At 31.6% G+C, this 21,043-nt stretch overlaps 1 protein-coding gene across 1 annotated transcript; it reads right to left on the bottom strand.

Annotated features, from left to right (window-relative positions):
- Positions 1-9,138: 9,138 nt before the first annotated feature.
- On the bottom strand, positions 9,139-10,918 carry LOC130951347 (serine decarboxylase-like). Its single transcript, XM_057879999.1, has 5 exons — positions 10,653-10,918; positions 10,354-10,585; positions 10,080-10,273; positions 9,858-9,997; positions 9,139-9,774 (listed from the first exon to the last, which is right to left on the bottom strand). Exons 1-5 carry the CDS (start codon positions 10,885-10,887, stop codon positions 9,184-9,186), a joined length of 1,392 nt encoding a protein of 463 aa, XP_057735982.1. The 5' UTR covers positions 10,888-10,918; the 3' UTR covers positions 9,139-9,183.
- Positions 10,919-21,043: the final 10,125 nt, after the last annotated feature.

Raw genomic sequence — 21,043 nt, 5'->3', positions numbered from 1 at the left:
CCAGACTCCAATGCTGCTGCACATACTTTCAGACCCAAGCAACCAATTGTTCGACCACCAACAAGTGCAAATCCACCACCAAATCCAACACCACACAATAGAAAAACTCCAACCAGCAGGGGACCCTCGAAGGAGACCATGAAAGCAGCTACCAGTGCCACAAAGAGAATTCTCAAGCCTCAGAAGAAGTGAACAAGGCAGCATGATTTTTGTGTTTTTTTTTTGGCTAGTTATTAGCATGACATTAGACAATGCTTATTAGCGAAGTAATCTTGGCAAACTTGTTTACATGCCAACCAGAAATTATCATATTTTGGAGTTAACTCATGTTGTTTAGCTATGTTTTGGATTAACTCAGATACAATGTCATTATAACGTTTTGCTTTAAATCTATCCAGAATTACTATCTTGTTTAATGCTTGGAATAATGTCTTAATGTTCTAAATTATATGCATACAGCAACAAAGAATTCCAAAAAAAAAACATACATACAGCAACCACAACAAATTCCATGTACATCAATCATTTTTGCATCAATTCCATGTACATCAACCATTTTTACATCAACCATTACAACCAACTCCATGAACATCAATCATGTTTACACCCTAAACATACATACAGCAACAACAACAACTACTACACCAATCACAATTATATGCCACAAACTCAATTTTTTTTGGCTTTCAATAGACAACAGCTTCCTCTCCAACTCTTCTACTTTTTTCTCAATATCCTTATTTCGAAGCAGCTGTTCTTCAATGGCTACTCTATCAGCTTCATCCACCGCACCCAAGGCTTCAAACTCGATGGCCCTAATTTTTTTCAAATGTTCATCCAGCCACATAAAGTACCGGCAATACGGTTCTTTAGCCTGGAACAAAATTTCAGTGAATCACCCATTAACACCCAGCACACTATAAGCCAACTACTGTAAAAATCGCTCACTTACCTTGAACAGTGGACACCCAAGAAACACTCTATTAGGGTTACTAGTCGTTCTTGACTTGTACATAATGGCGTAGACGCCACAGTAACACTTGGGCGCAATCGCAACTCGCTCACATCCTCCTGGCACAGCCCATGAAGATCCCCCTCCAGGTCTTGTGCATGAAGAGCTCCCTTCACTCATCATGGACGATCGCAGCATCAACACCCATGTCTTCCTCCAAGGTTTTCGATCAAATAGGGCTCAGGGAAGGGGACGACGTCGTTTTGTGGGTGAGGGATCGATCTGTCCTTCAACTTTTAGTATCCCCTCCAGCTCAGCAACCTAAACGGACAGGTCACACTCCTCCCAGCCACATCAGCCTTCTCCGATGACGTTTTTCAACCCAAATCAACGGAGGGGTTCAACTGTCCCAGATTTTACAAGGTGAGGAGTTTAAAAGTATTTTCAAATCTTAAGGGACGAAAATGTCCAATTTTAAAAAGGTCAGGGACCGATATGTCTTTTACTCTTGTTTTTTCTTTGCGAATCTTGAGTTTGGCATCACAAACACAATATTATTCATGATTTTAGCCTTCAAACAGTTTCTCCTTTTTGTGTGAACCTTTCAAAAGTATATAAAAAATATTAGTCAAACGATAAGATAGAATTGAAAAATTAACAACCAAATTTATAGAAGTAAAATGCAAATTATATTTAATTACTAATCATCTCAAAAGCGCTCAATTGCGTTCACATCCAGATGCTAATTTTCATAAGAATCCCACCAATGAGCTGGAATTTCAGTAAAAATTACATTCTAAGCTATTTTACTATCGAAAAACCTTTTTCGAGTTTTAAAATTTTCAAGTTGAACATCCATTTTAGTGATTAAATCTGTAGTTTTTGTCATCCTTTTTATACAAGCATAAAACGGCTTCTTAAGCTCATAAGCAATTTTAAAATCAGAGTAATAATGAATTCGAGAATTCAAATAATAACCTGCAGCATGTAATGACCTATGAAATTAGTTGTCCCATTTTACATCAATAATATTTTAAATAGGTATATAACTAAAATATAGAAAAATTAATAAATTAGTTACAAAATAAAAATATTTTCATGCATTAATAAAAAAATAGTTAGGCAATTTACCTTGTTTCAACTCTTTGAAATGCATTTTGTATTTTTTTCTTTGCACGTTTGATTTCTTCATAATAAACTCTTTTGTCAGTTTTTCTTCTGAATCCACCATACTAAGCACAAGAAGAAGAGAGTAAGCAGCTCTCAAGCAAATTACCACTTCTTTCTAAAACATCTTATTCAACACCACACTTGCAATTATCTTTCTATTTTTTGTCTTTGCAAATTTACTAGAAGTCCATTGATCAGAAAAAAATATTCCTATTAAAGAACCTTTGTTGCCATTGAGGCATCCTAAAGTAAGGTAAGAAGTTACAAAATGGGTCATACTCGGCCTCACCAAATCTTTCTCCTTAGTGTGGATGTGAAGTAGTACAAGCATATATGTAAGTAGTAATCTTTCTACTTTTATAAATTGTGTCCTTGGGAAGTGTTATTTTTTTTTCATTTAACATTAAATCAATACAATGTGCTGCGCAAGGCATCCAAAACAGTTTTTTTCTCTTTTTCATTAGCATTTCTCCTGCAGCTTTATAGTTTGCCGCATTGTTGGTGATAACTTAGATGATATTTTCTTCACCACCCTCTTCAACCGCATCATTTATCATTTTAAAGATTTTGTCAGCTATCTTAGTAATATGAGAGGTATTAATAGATTAAAAAAAATTCCTTTAGGACTATTAACCAAAAAATTTAGGATAGTCCGTCTTCTCTTATTTGTCCAACCATCAGTCATTATTGTGCAGCCAACCTACTTTCAATATATTCTATATTTTTCTAGTAATTATTGAACAAGCTCCATATGTTTCTTTAAAAAAGACACCCTTAATTCATGGTAGGATGGTGACTAGAATCATTGCCCATATCTTATAGCTTTCTCAAACATTCTATTGCATTCCTCGCTCTTTGATACATTAAAGAGGATATCATTATTGTAGAAAAAAGCAACAATCTCTAAACATACATTCTCTCTCAAATTCTTCTTAAATATATTGTTGATTGTTGTTTGAGTACTAATGCGTATTTTCTTGAATATGTTGCCATCTAATTCTTTTTCTTTTTCACTGGTAGTGTCACCTTGCCTCACCCATGCTTGTTTTTTTCATCGAATTTATTTGCAACTCACGTACAACATTCTATATTTATTTTTTAACGTCATCACTAACAGTTATACAAGTTCCAACATCTTTTTAAGTTCCTGCTAAGTGCTGTTTCAATCTATAAACTCCTCCTGAAAAAATTTTATGACAGTATTTACATTATCTTCTTTCCATCTTCTCCAATAGATATTCCATGCTCCCATCCTACATCAGTTCTACTTCCAAGAATATTCTTAGCAACTTTTCTTTTACTAGCAATTCTAGTTGTACTTTCTGACTGAGAAGTTGAAATGTTAGTCGGATTCTCACTTACATTAGCTTGGCTCGATGCTATTTCTGTTCAGAAAAAATAAAAACAATAAATATTCAACAAATCAGTTCAATATCACAGCAAAAATTCAACAATTTAACAAAAATTATTGAATTGTGTTCAATGCCAATTACAACCATCCAAATTCAACAATAAAAGTTCAACAATCCAATTTGAACAAAAAATACCAGCATAACAAAAATTCAACCATTCAATTAAAAGAAATTCAACCAAAAAAATTTAATAAAACATTTTAAATAATTAAGAATAAAATAGAGTAAAATAAATTTAAGCCACTAAAATAACTAAAGCACTATTTAAGTCACATCGTCTTATCAAAACCAAATAAACTTTGTCACATAAAGTTCCAAGTATAAGTGGGTAAAAATGTTGAGTTCCTTCAGATCTTGTGCCTTAAAAAATTTTAATGCTCACAGACAGCTACTAACCTAATGGTGTGCATCAAAACCTCCCAATAAGAGTCTGAAATTTTTAATTATAGACAACTACTGTCTCAATATATTTTGTGTTAAATATCATTGGACATAATAAATTAAAATAAAGACATGATGCTCAAAGATTAAGCATGTATAAACATAGAAGAAGAAGATAAAACAAAGATTCACAATAATCAATATTTAAAATAATAAACCAAAATAATAGAAATTTTCACCAAAATAAAAGTAATAATAATTGTTAACAGTAGGTGACAAAGGCAGAAGAAATGGAGAGGCATTGAATCCTGTTCAATGCTCTTGCTTGCTATAAGTAGTAGAAATCTTTACTTTAAAGTTTGATCAATTAGACTTTTCAATTGAAAAGATTCATTCAGCAATAGATTGAACATATTTAATTTCAATTGAAGTTTGATCAATAAGTTTGAACTTACATTTCATATATTCTATTTTGCTACGACTTATGCGTAGACCATACACTTCTAGATCTTTTCTCTATAAATCTAACTTCTTATTTAGGTATTCCCTTAACTTTTTCATAAGAATGATATCATCGACAAAAAGCATGCACCATAGCACAGGCTCTTGGATATATTTTATGAGTACTTCCAAAACTAATGTGAAAATGTATGGATTTAGGGATGAATCCTGGTGTAATCCTATACAAATAGAAAATTTCTCTGTCACACCAGTCTTTACAAAAGTTGTAATCCTATCATACATGTCTTTAATTGCACGAATATATGTGATCCTTACTCTTCCTTTCCAAAACCTTCCAAAAGACCTCCATTGGTATTATATCATACGCTTTTTTCAAATCAATAAACATCATATGTAGATCTCTTTTATTACTATGATACTTCTTCACCATCCTTTTTAACAAATATGTAGCTTTGGTGGTGGATCTGTCTGAAATAAAATCAAATTGGTTCTCTGTTACTTGTGTCTCTTATCTCAGCCTTCATTCTATCACTCTTTCCCATAATTTTATGGTATGGCTCATGATCCCTCTATAATTTCTACAACTCTATATATTCCCTTTATTCTTGTAGATAGGTACCAATGTGCTCTTTCTCCACTCATCTGGCATCTTCTTTGACCTTAACATCTCATTAAATAATTTTGTTAACTAACTGATGCATTTATCTCCAAGACCCTTCCAAACTTCAATTGGAATATTATCGAGTCCTACTATCCTACCATTTTTCATCCACTTTAGAGCCTTTTTTACCTTGAAGTCTCGAATCATTCGATAATAGTCAAAGTTTTGATCTTCTTCCCTCGTTCATAATTGACCAAGGCTCAAAAGAGTCTTCTATCCTTCATTAAATAATTCGTAGAAGTAGCTCTTCCACCTTTCATTGATAGTCTCATCTTAAGGCAAAACCTCTCCATCTTTATCCTTTATGCAACCTGATCTAAGTTTTTCATTCTTTTTTCACGGATCTTTGCGATTCTATATATACCTTTTTCTCCTTCATTCGTGCTTAAAAATTGGTAGAAACCCTCATATGCTCTTGTTCTTACTTCACTTACAACCATTTTTTCTCTTTCTTAGCCGCCTTATATTTTTTTTCAATTATCTGCATTGTGGCACAAAGACCACTCTTTAAAGCACTCCCTTTTTGTCTTTATCGTTTCTTGTACACTTGCATTACACCACCAGGACTCCTTATCTCTTGGTTCTATCCCTCTAGATTCATCAAAACTTTCTTTTGCTATTTTTCTAATAACTTCTGTCATCTCCCTCTACATCTCCTCCGCGCTTCCATCCCCTTCCCACTTCGCCTCTTCTCCTACCCATCTTAGGAAGCTTCTTTGTTCCTTGCCTTTCATTCACCACCACCTCATTCTTAGGTTCTTCGTATGATGTCTTTTCCTTAAATTTTTCTCAATGCGAAAATCAATTGATGGTTTCAGTGGCTAAGAGAAGGGGGGGTTGAATCTTAGCCCCCTTTTTGCTGTCACTTGCTGGACTTTAGATGAGACTTTTCTGTTTTATCTCGTCCCTAGTCACGAGACATTTTCATTTTGTCTCGTTACTTGGCATGAGACATTTTTGATGTTGCATCTTGAACAATGAAAATAGAATTGAAGTAGGAGAGAGAGAGAGAGGATAACGCCCAGATATATCCTGGTTCAGCTGCTAAGTGCAGTGCAGCCTACATCCAGTCTCCATCACAACAATGATGGAATTTCACTATAATCATACAGATTACAACTTGTAAAGTGCTAACCCAACTTACAAGGGGATTCCCACAGAATCATGAAACACAACAAAGATGTACAAAGGAACTCTAAGACATCTATGGCTTTTTCTTTTAATTTTGCACTCTCTGCCTTTTTCCGCTCTATGGCTTTTTCTACAAACCTCACTGTTTGCCTTTTTCCATGAGACTCAAGACATGACAAAATTAAACAGAAAAATACTAAACAGAAAACATTGAAGGAGAAGAGAACTACTAGCTTAGGAAGCTCTGAGAACTCTGTGCCTTGCACTCTCAAATCTTACTCTTTTTCCTTCAAACCATGACTGTTCACCTCTTTTATAGAGAAGTGAAGCCTTCACGGTTGAACCACAAACCCGAGCTCAGCTTCTTTTCCTTCAACAAAAACCGGTTCGGCCATACAGAGAGAAGAGGTAACACATGCAAATACCTCTAGTCCTTCCTTGTTCATCCTTCTTCATCAATCCGGGCGCTCCATCCTTGGCTTCCTCTCCAAGATGGATTTCTGGCCCTTGATGCTTCATGATGATGATGACTTCATCTGCTTCAATCTCTGCCTTCAACCATCACTTCGCCACTCTAGCTACTCCCTGTGGTGGTTGATCAGAAACGAAGACAAGTCACGCCTCCAAGATCCTTCTGCTGGCCGAATCTTCTTTTCTTTTTGGGTATGGAGGATCCGAGACTAACTCACCAAATCTATCCATATTTGGTGATTATCTCAGCCACTACATACTTTTTGTTTTCTTGCCATCATAGTGATGGACTTGTAGCTTGTCCTTCCCTTGCTTCGGTAGCTTTCATTTGCTTCCATGGAGGCCATTGTTTCCTGTGTATTAACCGAAGAGAGAAGAAGAAAGAGATGAGAGAGATTATGAAGTTAAAGTAAAAGCACTAAAGTGATATGTTGCAAGTTAGAAGAGTTGCTTTTACTCCCTGGTGGATTAACGTGTAATCATAATGATTCCCATCACATCAAAATCAATTTCTCTCTCATAGTTCCAAGACTAGCATATTAATTTTGAAATCCATTCTTAGCAAGCAATGGAATCCGTTGGAGAGCAAGAAGCCTTTATGCTTCCATTCAAACTTGATTTCGGGCTAGACTTGGAAGCTTTCATCAAAGAAATGTTTGGGCTTGGTAATATTAGGATTTAAATTGGCCCAAACAATATTTTCGGATCTCAGCATGCATAACACATTTGGCTTATTGAACTTTGGCCCAATAAAAGCATTTGCTTTCCTGGTAATTATGGATCAGGCTTTTATCACACAAGAAGGCATTTACTTGGGCCTGCATCAATAATATTCATTCTGGCCCAAATGAAACCTGCAGCAAAATTATTTAGTCAATATATGTTAAATGAAAAATTCAGATTAATAATTTTGCAATTTATTAATTTTAATAATGTTTAGTCATCACAAATATTAATTTGGAGTTTTCCAAACTCATCATCCATGACAAACATCGTATATTGTGTTATTAAACTCTCTCCCGGAATAATTTTACAATTAATGCAAAATTTTCGATCGACTTCCTCAACAAGAAGAAGTCGATTTGAGAGCTTGTCATGCCGCTCCTATAGGTTATAAGATGTTCGTCTCTGTTTTTAAAACATGTATTTGCAATGAGAAGGTCAAAGGTTAAAGAAAAGTCCAAAATAGTTTTATCCTCGGTATTGACTACCTCGAAACCATGGCGTCCGTGAATACTTTCACACCCAGTCACTTCTCTTGGTCATTTAAATATCCTTCTAAAAAAATCTTATCTCCCGAAGGTATGTCTTGGACCAAATTCTCTAGATCGTCCCAAAAACTTATCTTGTGCTGTTCGTCCGAACTCACTTGTGATGCATAGACGTTAATCACATGAAAAATTACCTCTTTCCACTTCAAGTTTGATAGAGATGATTCGATCACCCACCCTCTTGACATTCACTATGTCATTCTTTCACTGCTTATCCACGAAAATACCTACCACATTCCTATTCTTCACCTTTCCTATATACCAAAGTTTGAACTTGGAGGTATCCAACTCCCTAACTGTCGCGCCGACCTATTTTGTTTCTTGTAGGCACATGATGTTAATATTTCTCCTTGTCATGGTATCCACCACCTCCATGGATTTTTCTATTAGAGTGCATATGTTCCATGTCCCGAATCTCAATATTCTGTCACTCCGACCTTTACTATTACCTTTTTCTTTGTGAACTAGTTTATTTACCCTTGTTCGTTCACGAAAATACGGAAACACTTACTCATTTAACACTACACCTGGATACCAATACAGCGGGCTTTGGCTCATTTGACACTGTACGCGAGCCATACAGCTCGTGGCTTCTGGGTAACGACCTGGCTTTAGCGCAATAACGTCTTTGATCCATGTCATAAAGATTCAGCTAAGTTTTTATGTTGGTTGTCGAAAGCTTAAAACAACCCTCCTCCTTTATCTGGATTTGGGACCGATTATATAACGCATATGTAACATAGGCAGAATTATTTAAGATAAGTTAAATAATTAAAAAAATTAACTTAGTTAATTATCTAGCATTATTCATATTTTTTATTTACTGTCAATATTATATGACAAATATTATACAGTAAAAACTTATATACAATTATCTTCATGTGAAGTTAATAGTTAAAAATGGTTAAATTATTAAATGTACTTGATTAATTTATCATCTAATGGTATTTAAAGTAAAAACATAGGTACAATTAATTTCATGTGAAATTGATAATTAAGAATTCTTATATGATAATTTAGTAAAACATGTCAAACTATTTAACAATTCTTTTCTACCCATCTTTAATTATTAATTTTACATGTAAGTCTCTACCACAATTTATACTAAACATCACATACAAAATCACATGAAACCTATTTCTATACCCCCCCCCCCCTCCCTCTTTCAAATTGAGGTTTCAAAAGATAGTAAAAGAAGAACTACTACCAGCATATATATCAATTTTATAAAATAATCCACTTCGATATTTAAATTTGGCTCTTCAATTTATACTATATGTCCAATAATTTAATTGAAATGTGCAATGGACATGTACAATGGATAGCACCAACATCGTTTGCAATGCAGAGAGGCTTTCTAAGTCCATCACGGAACCAAATGACTCTGTTTTGCAGAAACTCAGACACAAAAGAATCCAACATTGAAAGAGTAACATGTTGCATGACAACAACATGCGCGATGTTTCCATTGCAAGCCAAACTCCACCTACTCACAAATTCATCATCCAGAGGCCTCTCAAACACAACCGTACAACTCAACTCGTTCAGCATTGCACCAATTCCAGCACTGCCAAGTTGGTCCCTCAAGTAACGTGCATTCATTATGCACCTTTCAACTTCCTTCTCAATTCCAATTATACCCTTCTTCTGCAGACTGTACCAAAGGAAGATCGGAGCATGCCCGCTACGGCTTCCTGTGACTGTGGCATCCCTTGATGCAATCACTTCAACCACGTCTCTTGATAGCGCCTTCATGTGTTCCAAACGTGTTATTACAACTCCACATGGAATTGGGCATCCTAAGAACTTGTGCCCAGATATCGTTATGCTTCCAATTGCTTTCTTGAAACTTATCTTTGATGCCTGCACCATCCACTACCATCGTTATTTTCTTTCAAAATAATATATATAGTAATCAAATCAAGGAAAACTTTTTATTTACTCACTGCTTCTTTGAGAAAAGGAAGCATGATTCCAAACAGAGCTCCATCACAGTGAATATAGAATCGATCACGACTAAAACCAGTTTCATGAAGTGTTTTTATTACAAGATCAATGTCATCAACAGCTCCTTTCATTGTTGTCCCTGCAATAATTTATATATATTAATTAATTATGGATATTTAGTGAGTAGTGTAGAAAAGAAGAGGAAAATAAAGAAAGAATACCTATATTAAGATTGATAATGGCGGGTTTGTGTTTGTTAGCAAGTAGCAAAGCCTTGAGATCACGGCAATCAATCTCACCGGAAATCAAACTTGCAACTTTGATACATTGCATTCTGTACATTCTTGCTATCTTAAATACAGAATAATGGGAATCTTGGGAGGCATAAAGAATCCCATCCGGAAATTGTTCTCTCCTATAATAATGAATAATAATAATGTTTAGTGTGTTAATTAAGTAGTAATAATAAATAAAGAGAGAAGGATGGAGAGAGACCCAAGTAAGAGGCCGTGGAGATTGCCTTCAGTACCACCAGTGGTGACATATCCCCAGTATTCACTCTTTTGAATGTCCCACAAATGAGCGAACCAATCAAGCACACTCACTTCGAAACTTGTTGAATTCAGAGTGAAGCTGCTCCCATGAAACGGATCCCCTGCATTGTTAAGATGAAGATGAAGCAATGGAGCCAGAGCCTCGTAGTTGAATTCCTCATTCGTCGGGTACCCTGATACATAGATAAAGTAAAAAACAATGAATTCTGGTAGCCTTGTAGTATTAATTATGATACATACCAAGAAAGCGTTGCTTGTGGGGTTGCAATGAGGCCAAGTAGTGGGTAATTACTTGACCCAAATGAGCTTGTGTGTGGCTGTCGCCATTGATAACAAGACTCATTTTGTTTTGTGTATTATTATTATTATTGTTGGTGTTGTTACTACTGACAAGCCTTGTTGTTAGCAATGGCAAGCCATGATATATGGAAGTCACGGCCGCGGTGGTGCTACTCTCCCCCACGGAATTCTCCATTATTATCCTTAATTTTTACCTGTGGTGTTCTAAGATGTTTTATATTACAGCCTCACTCAATCGTGGAATCTAACCAATGTTTATATATACAAATAGAAATGTATCATTTTGTATTCTACCACACCATTATTTCTTTACCTAATCTGCTACGGGCCCTTTATAATAATGTACTACATATACATCCATTAATATTTTGTACGGATTAATAGTTAAATTTGTCTCTCAAATATCACTCATTTTTTAAATTAGTCCTCAAATGATTTTTGCATTGTAGTCATATTAGTCCTTGAAAGATAAAACGTAAGTCAAATTGGTCCTTCCGTTAGTTAGTGGCATGATGACGTGATATGTTAATACCACGTGTCACTTGACATTTAAACAAGTTATTTATAATCAAAATAGTCCCTAAAAGTCCAGACGTAAATCATTTTTATCTCTAAAATTTTAAAAGTTAATCTAATTAGCCTTTATATAATTTTTTTTATTTTTTCTTTATGATATTAAATTTAAAATATTTTTTAATAGTATTAATTTTAATATTATTTTTTAGATTTTAATAAACAAAATTCTCTTTAGATAAAATAATAAAAATAATTAAATTATTATAATATTATTTTGTTATTTGTATTTTAAAATTTTATATTTTTAAGTTATAATTTTTTTATAATGAAAATTTTTTATTTAAATGAATTTATCAAATTATTTTAATTATATATTTAAAAATTTAATATTTTAAATTTCATTTTATTTTAAAATTTTATATTTTTAAATTGTCATTTTTATAATTTATGTAAAAAATATTTTATATTATGTATATTTTAAAATTTTATATTTTTAAATGGTAATTTATTTATAAATTGTTGAAGTACATACTACTATATATTCTTGTAGGTGTATGAATTTATATAACATAATAACCTTTTTTAGTCTTCAAATTCATGTGTGTGGAGAAACTATGCTGTGCATTATCGTTATTAGTGACATGGCTAAAAATGACGCTCAATTAGACCTTTGAGCGACACAGCAACTTGATGAGTAAACATGAAGTGTTAAGTATGTACAGCTCATTTTTTAAATATAAAATAAAACCATGATTTGTCTTGGTAATAAATTGGCCATTTTGATAACTCTTTCCCCCTTTTCCCTTTTTTTATGCTGATGATTCCCTTGCTTTAATTTATAATGAGAAAGTATAGGAACCAATAATCTAAGCGTACAATATGAATAATGAAGGTTTAGGAAGTATTAGAGATATGATTATTAGTGTTACATTGTTCTGTCAGGTTACGCTTTTGGGATGAGTGGGTTCATGACATGGTATTAGAGTTATAGATCCGAAAGGTCAAGAGTTCGATTTTTGGTGAACTCCAAAATTAACTTAAGTTTTTGGGATGAGTGATTTTATGACATGAGATGTTTATTATCCTTGGTATTTGGATGATTATTCTGGATAGTATCGATGATATTCATTTTATTCATGGATCAAAGATTTAGCCCATTGTACACATTGTACGTTTAGGCTATTGGCTCCCTAGCACTACCCATTTATAATTCACTGATTGTTTATTTCTGGCTTATTTTTTTTGTTATGGAAGAGCTGGGTGTGTTGTGTCAGATTATGGGATGAGGAAGAGTTAGACCAATATGTGGGACAGCTTTTTTGTTCAGAATTAGTGATAAGAAATTGGATCATATGATTTTTTTTTTAGATTTCTTTGAGCAAATAGGATGATCCGTTTTGCATGGAGATCGAGAAGATATGAAAATAACATAAAGGATATCGGACCATGTGACTTGTACATGAACAAAATTTTTTTATATTACTTTAAGGAAATCGCATGGTTCGTTTTCTTTGATAATGAATTTTTGGATTTAGGTTGAGCAACTCGCTGGGTCTGAGTTGTGGAGGAGGAAATTTTTTTATTTTCACTAAAAAAAATCGGATGGTCCGTTTTCATTATTATATAGTTTATTTGAATTAGGTTACAGAAGTCGCTTGGTCCGATTTGTGTGTGTATATATACACTTGCGAAGGTGTAGTAGATCTTAATCCGTCGACCAGATCTAACAATCTTCATCTTCTTCGACTTCTCTTCTTCTTCCTCTTGGTTTGGTGTGGAGCTGGTTGGCTTGGATAGGAAAAAATTGATAGTGAAGTATTTGTGTTTATTTAATTGAGTGAGAAGAATGGATGATAGAATTCTTTTGAAAGTGTATTATTTTGGTCAGATTTTATTGCAGACGCCTGAAGGAGTAAAATTCGTTTGTGAAGATCCGTTGGATGTTGTTATTCCGTTCACAATTTCATTTGAAGAGCTTAAAAGTGTGATTTGTGAGAAGATTGATTCGGAGATGTCAAGAAAAATATCATATATTTTATACAGATATCCTGTACCAGTATTTGGTGGATTCGTTCAATTTCAGACGCAATATATAACGGACGAAGCGAGCATGCAGGAGATGTTTTCAATGTATATTGAAAGTCGTGCTCAAATCTCGTTCATCGAGTTATACATTGAATTCGAACAATCTGAGACGACCAAAATATTTTACGGGAAGACTACAATAGTGACAGTGAGGAAGAGTTCGAAAGCAATTACGAAGTCGTTGGTCCAGACGGAGATGAAGATCAAGGTAACGACAGTGTGGCTCCGAATGTGACAGACATTGCAAATGCACTCGCGAACGAAGTGCCATTTGAGGAGCCATCTTTCATGCGAGTTTTGAATTTGGAAGCCATGCATGCTCCGGAGTTTCCGGACTATATGAGTGCAGGTACTCGTTTAGCATTTGTAAAATAGTTTATTTAGGCAAGTTTAAGATAAAAATAAATTGAGTTAATTAGTATTTAGGGTGCAGTATTTATTTAGTGAATTAATATTTATTAATAAGTATTTATTAGAGTATTTATGAAGTTATTTAGGTGATTGGTATTTATTTTTAGTTATTTAGTTAATTTGTATTTATTTAATTGCTTAGTTAATTAGGGTTTATTTATTAATGAGTAATTATTATAGTATTTATGAAGTTATTTAGGTGATTGGTATTTATTTTTAGTTATTTAGTTAATTTGTATTTATTTAGTTGCTTAGTTAATTAGGATTTATTTATTAATGAGTAATTATTATAGTGTTTATGAAGTTATTTAGGCGATTGGTATTTATTTTTAGTTATTTAGTTAATTTGTATTTATTTAGTTGCTTAGTTAATTATGGTTTATTTATTAATGAGTAATTATTATAGTATTTATTAAGCTATTTAGGCGATTAATATTTATTTTTAGTTATTTAGTTAATTTGTGTTTATTTAGTTATTTAGCTAATTAAGGTTTATTAATGAGCATTTGTTATAGTATTTAATTTTAGTTGTTTAGGTGATTACTATTTATTTTTACTTAGTTAGTTAATTTGTATTTATTTAGTTATTTAGTTAATTAGGATTTACTAATGAGTGTTTATTATAGTATTTATGAAGTTATTTGAAAGATTAGTATTTATTGTTATTTATTTAGTTAATTTGTATTAGTTAACAGTATGTATTAATGTGTTTGTATATCATTATTGATGTTGTGAGTATTGATTTAATATTTAATTTTGGTCATTAAACAATCGTGTATTAAAATACTTATGGTATGACTGCTGTATTGGCAGAAGTTCCTTTTGTCGCAGATGGTGAATTCGCCGTGGGGATGGAATTCAGTTACAAGGAAGCTGTTATTAAGGCGATGAAGGAGTATACCTTCCGAAGATCTGTATACTACCGTGTGTATGAGTCGGAGCCGTTGACATTTTATGCGAAGTGTACACAATACGGGTCAGGGTGTGATTGGCTTATCAAAGTTAGCATGATCAGCAGAAAGTACTTTTGGGTTATTAGGAGGTACAACGGTAGTCACACTTGTACCAGAGCAACCATTTCCCAGGATCATTCAAAGCTTGATTCAAATACAATTGCAGAAACCATAAAGCCGTTGGTTGAGGCTGACCCCTCTTTAAAAGTAAAATCAGTTATTGCAGAAGTGCAGTCGAAGTTCAACTACACCGCCAGCTATCGAAAAGCATGGTTGGCTAAGTAAAAGTCAGTTGAAAAAATATTTGGAGATTTATATGATATTTGAAACAATGTAACTTATGTCAATGTACTTTCCCATAATAGAATCACTGTAACATGTTTCAATACACTTTATGATAATTGAATCATTGTAATCATAGGGAATGTATTTTATGATAATAGAATCATTGTAACCTACTTTAATGTACTTTATGATAATAGAATCATTGTAATCTATGTCCAAGTAAAGCATCACATGCAAATTCATCATACATATAATAGTTAATGAAATTCAGAAACATCAACTGAAACATACAATACTTAGTTGGTATTTAGAAAACTTCAGTCATACATAGATAATTACGGTATACATGACGAAAGATAACTGATACAAAGATAAAACTAACTACACTACAACTACTTCCTCGCTGTCCACTTTCCAAAGGTGACGATGTTCTTGCATTTTTCGCGGCCTTTTTGAACACAGACGGAGTGTATCGACTCGTGCTACGACGCGGTGGATCAATCCTGAGGTTGTAGCCTTTGCCTGTCACATCTGGAGTACGGGTGCCACCTGCATATAAAACAATCAACAACATGATGTGGCACTTAACGTAACTTGTATACTGTTTTCATCAATCAACTGTATCCATTCTTTTAAATCTCGTAGCCACGTAAGTTTTATGCCGCTTTCTCAACACTCCGACTTTAACGGTGCGACCCCAAATTGGTGCAGACACTCCGTCTGTAAGGCTTCAAAACTACTCAAAGTCATCTCTGTCACTGGAAGACCATCGGTCGGAAGACCGAAGATCATAGCCACGTCTTCCAGTGTCACGACACATTCACCAACCGGAAGGTAAAAGGTATGTGTGTCCGGGTGCCACCTTTCCACTAAAGCGTTTACCAGTGCTTTCTGACATTGAACAACTCAAATCTGGGCGACATGGTAAAAACCAGTAGATCGTAAATGCTCCTCCACCCTCTCATTGTACCAATTCGGAGGGACAAGGTGATCACATGTCAACATCCGTAAATCCTGCACACGCATAGCAAAATCACGATTGTGATTACACAACTATCATACATAATGTAAACATATCTTATTAAAACATATAATTTTACTGATAATACTAAAACTTCCCCTAAAATAACACATTTCTGTCCACATTATTCCAAAAAAATTAATCCAAAAAATTATAGAACGAAATTATAGCAGTTAACTAATTAATTATTATTACTAAAATTATTACACAAAATTAAAAATAAATCATTTTTATTACTAAACTATTATATTGAAAAAATTCTCCACAACACTCACTTAATTACATTTAAGCATACATATTCCGGACTATTATATAAACATATAATCCTAAATTGTTAAAATTAATTATAACAACTACCTACTTAACTCTAATTTATAATATTATTACAAAAATTTATCAACAAGTAATTTTTAACACTCATCTATTATATTGGAACAAAATTGTAAACAAGAATTAATTATACTTAAACACACTTATCTAAGTATCATTTAAATATGTATTCCTAAATTTTTAAAATTAATTATAATAGTTAACTAATTAACTATAATTTCTACTATTATTACAAAAAATTCTAAAAACCTATTTTTTAATTTCTAATCCATTATATTTACCAAAAAGTCAGCCACAAGAATAACGCAAATTAAACATATATATTTCTAATTATTATTTAAACATATATTCCTAAATTTCTACAATTAACTATAACTACTTAATTATAACTTCTAATATTACTCCAAAATTTTTTAAAAACATATGTTTTATTTATTTATAACCTATTATATTATAAACCATTTTAAACAAGAATCAACTACATTTACACTTTTTTTTAAACATTTATTTCTAAATTTCTATCAATACAATTATAAACTCAATCATTCTCAGTTGAAGTTCTAACAATAATAAACTTAACTAAACTTCAAAAATAATAAACAGAACTATGAAATATAAAAAAATTAACAAATAAACTTACATAATCAGAATAGTTGAGATATTTTACAATGTGAAGCTTCGGATGATCAATCTTTCTGGTTTGTGATCTCTTTGACATTTTCAAAATTTTTGGAACAGTCCACAGATGAGAAGCACCAAACTTTCAGGGTTTCAGGAAAGAAAAAGATGGCATGCAACTCGCTAGGTGGGGAAGAAAGGGGAAAGTGAGGATAGGACCACGACTTATGGGGTTAAAGGGGGCACTGTTCTGGGGAGCCATGGGCGTGCGACGCGTGGACAACTCTTCCACAACTCGAACGGTTCGCGTGAAATCCACTTCTCGCACGGTCCAATTTGACTAGGGTAACTCGCTCGGTCCCTTTTCTGTTTGCATTGACACTATACTGTAAAGTTTTTCTCCTCTCCATAATGTCGTTCAACACAAACTGTGGCTCCATAATAAAATTAATTTGCTTTTATTTCTTGCATTGACATTGCATACGAAATATGGAATATCACACGACATCACACGGCGAATATATGAATTTTAATTTTTTTATAAAAGACAAATATACGATATATATATATATATATATATATATATAAAATATAATATAAAATATTTTTTACATAAATTATAAAAATTACAATTTAAAAATATAAAATTTTAAAATACAAATAAATTTAAAATATTAAATTTTTAAATATATAATTAACAATAATTTGATAAATTTATTTAAATAAAAAATTTCACTACAAAAAATTATAATTTAAAAATATAAAATTTTAAAATACAAATAAAAAATAACATTATAATAATTTAATTATTTAATTATTTTATCTTAAGAGAATTGTTTATTAAAGTCTAAAAAATAATATTAAAATTAATACTATTAAAAAATATTTTAAATTTAATATCATAAAGAAAAATAAAAAAATTATATAAAGACTAATTTGATTAACTTTTAAAATTTTAGGAATAAAAATGATTTACGTCTAGACTTTTAGGGACTATTTTAATTATAAATAACTTGTTTACATGTCAAGTGACACGTAACATGTCAGATGTCACTAACCTGACACGTCAACCAATCATCTTGTGACACGTGGCATTAATCTATCATGACATCATGTCACATGACACTTAACGTGACATGTCATCATCTAACTAACGAACGGACCAATTTGACTTATGTTTATCTTTTAATGACTAATATAATTAAAAAAATTATTTAAAAACTAATTTAAAAAATAAGTGATCTTTCATAAATAAATTTGGCTATTAACCCTATTTTGTATTCTACCACCGTTATTTCTTTACCTAATATACGGACCTGTATAATAATTGATGATACCTATATATATAAACAATAATACTACATAACTAAGTTATTTTAATAATTAAATTGATCCAATAATTTTAATAACATACTAAAAATTAATTAAAAAATAATTAGACTTAATTAAAAAAATAACTTATCTGCCTATCATTTTTCTTTTGCGGTCTAAATATATACAGGGACCTCAATAATAATGAAAGGAGCGGTTGATGAGCTTGGTATTGTATATCTGTAATAATGGAGACAGTTGAGGAAAGTCGTTAGAGTGGCAATGGATTCTCAATTGATCGAGTGATTTTCAGTATCTTAAATACCCGATCCTCATCAATTCCCATGACCTAAAAAATGGTTTACTTTTTGCTTATTGAGTCCTCATCAATTTAGCTACCACGTGATACGCATGCTTCGTTAGAGATTGAATACAAGATATATTATTAATATATGAGAAATAATATAGTATAAAAAATAATCATTCAATATGTATATTAAAATTAATTATTAATATAAAATATATATTAAAATATAAATATATATTAAAAATAAATTAAATAATATATATTTATATAAAAATATTAATAACTAATTTTAATATATAAATAATTTTTATATAAAAATATTATATATTTAAAAATTAACTACTAAATTAGCTATTACTAAAATAGGTGCACCATGTAAATAACATCAACATCTCAATTCTGCAATCCTGAGCGTAACCCAGTTCATACATATTTTAAAACAAATAAAGATTCTTAGCTTTTGATATAATGCTAACTAAACGTACAAAAAAACAAAATTTCAGAAAATTTAGTTTAGATTATGGTCTTTAGTGTACGATGAAAGATGAGCACAACGTTTTCTTTGTAATTAAATAATATATATGCATCGTTGCAGATCTTATCTTGTGCTAGCTCGTTCAACGCAGAATGCATGCAAATTAAACTAATAAACATTGAATTTCGAGTAAATAATTACGTCCCCACCCTGATCGTGTGCAGATTCTCCATTCATCAATAGCAGTGCCCTTGATTTCTGTGAAATAATCTTCCTTGTTATATGTGATGTAAAAAACGTGATAGATATTAATTTAAAACAATTTGAAATCAATTTTTTAAATCAACAATTACCTTACATTTTTAAATTTTTTCTTTTTCTTTTTCAATTAGTTTGTTAACGAAACCGATTCAATTTATTGTTAACACTTAACAGCTAATACCACATATCTTTTGTGGTATATATACACAATGGGCCCTTAAAAAGAATCATAAACCTTTTTCTTTTAAATTATAGAAAAAACATCAAACGCCACTCATTACACACATTAGATTTAGATATAAAGTAAATTGAGTTCGACTTACCAAAAATTGAATTCGACTCACTATTTGATTTATTAACAATTAAATCTATTTACAAAATTTAAATTTAACTTATCAAAATTACATAAATTAATTTAAACTCATGAATAGACTAAAATAGTTTGAATATAATTAATAATTATATATAAATAAATATAATTTCGTATAAAAAATTATTAATATATATCTATTAATTATAATTTATATATTTTATTATATATAAAAAATATGTATTTGTATGTAAAATTATATATTATTATTATTATACATAATATAAAATACATAATATATTTATTAATATAAATAATTATAATAAATAATATATAATTAAGTCATGAATTAATAAGTTGAGTTTATTCAAACTCACCCTTAATTCAAAATCTCGTCAATTCAATTGACTTTAAATGGGCTTAACTCGCTTCAAACTGCCTAATTTTATTCATTAAAAGCCAAATGCAGCGGATTAGGCAGCATCAAAGAAACGTGATTATGATGGGTGAAGCCTGGAAATAAAATTAAGTACAAGATATAACCCGCGTCATGAAACTCAATTTTGGAAAGCATGGATGGATGGTTCCAAATCAAACTCAGAGAGAAATGCCTCAATAGACAATAGTCAATAACTAACTATATGTATTACGATTGACTATTAGAGTACTAGTGTTGCCAAATATTAATGCATCAGCCCAGTGCATTTAGGTTACAACATAATATTAATGATAATTATATTAGGTGTACATTAAAATTAACTATTAAAATTAGTTATTAGTATATAATATATATTAAAATATAAAATATATATTAAAAATGAATTAAGTTATATATGTATTTATATAAAAATATATAGTAATTAGTTTTGGTATATAAATAGTATTTTTGTATTAATTGATCTTGTTTAATTATATGATAACTATACACGAGTTTTTAAAATAAAAGCTTGAAAAAAGTAAGTTGGACTAATGCTAGATTTGGTAAAGATTTTAAATGTACTTAATGATAAAAATAATCATCTGTATATCTAATGAATTGAATATCTAATATATTTTAATTATATATAACTAAACTTAATCCAATCAAAATAATCATCTATATAAAAATTAAAATAACTATCCACATACCTACTAAAATGATCATTCTAAATTGACCATTAAAATAGAAGAAAAAGATGAATAACGAGAAAAAACAATTATTGTGGTGAAAACATAGTTTTGAAGGACTAGGCATGACGAAAGCTGTTGTGAAGCATAGAGCTCAAATATAAAAGAAGCTAACCATGTTTGAATTCGAAGAAGAAGAGGAGCATGGTAGTATTATCGGTGAGAGGAGGTTTGAAGGAATGGAAGAAAGCGAAGCCGATCCGGAAGAGAGGCGCACGAAAAAGCGGCAGCAACGTTAGGCTGAGCGTCGGAGAGCGAGGCGCATCGGACTAGTCGGTGAA

This window comes from Arachis stenosperma, chromosome 9 (assembly GCF_014773155.1).
Source record: "Arachis stenosperma cultivar V10309 chromosome 9, arast.V10309.gnm1.PFL2, whole genome shotgun sequence".
Taxonomy (NCBI): domain Eukaryota; kingdom Viridiplantae; phylum Streptophyta; class Magnoliopsida; order Fabales; family Fabaceae; genus Arachis; species Arachis stenosperma.
This window is presented reverse-complemented; position numbering and strand designations above follow the sequence as displayed.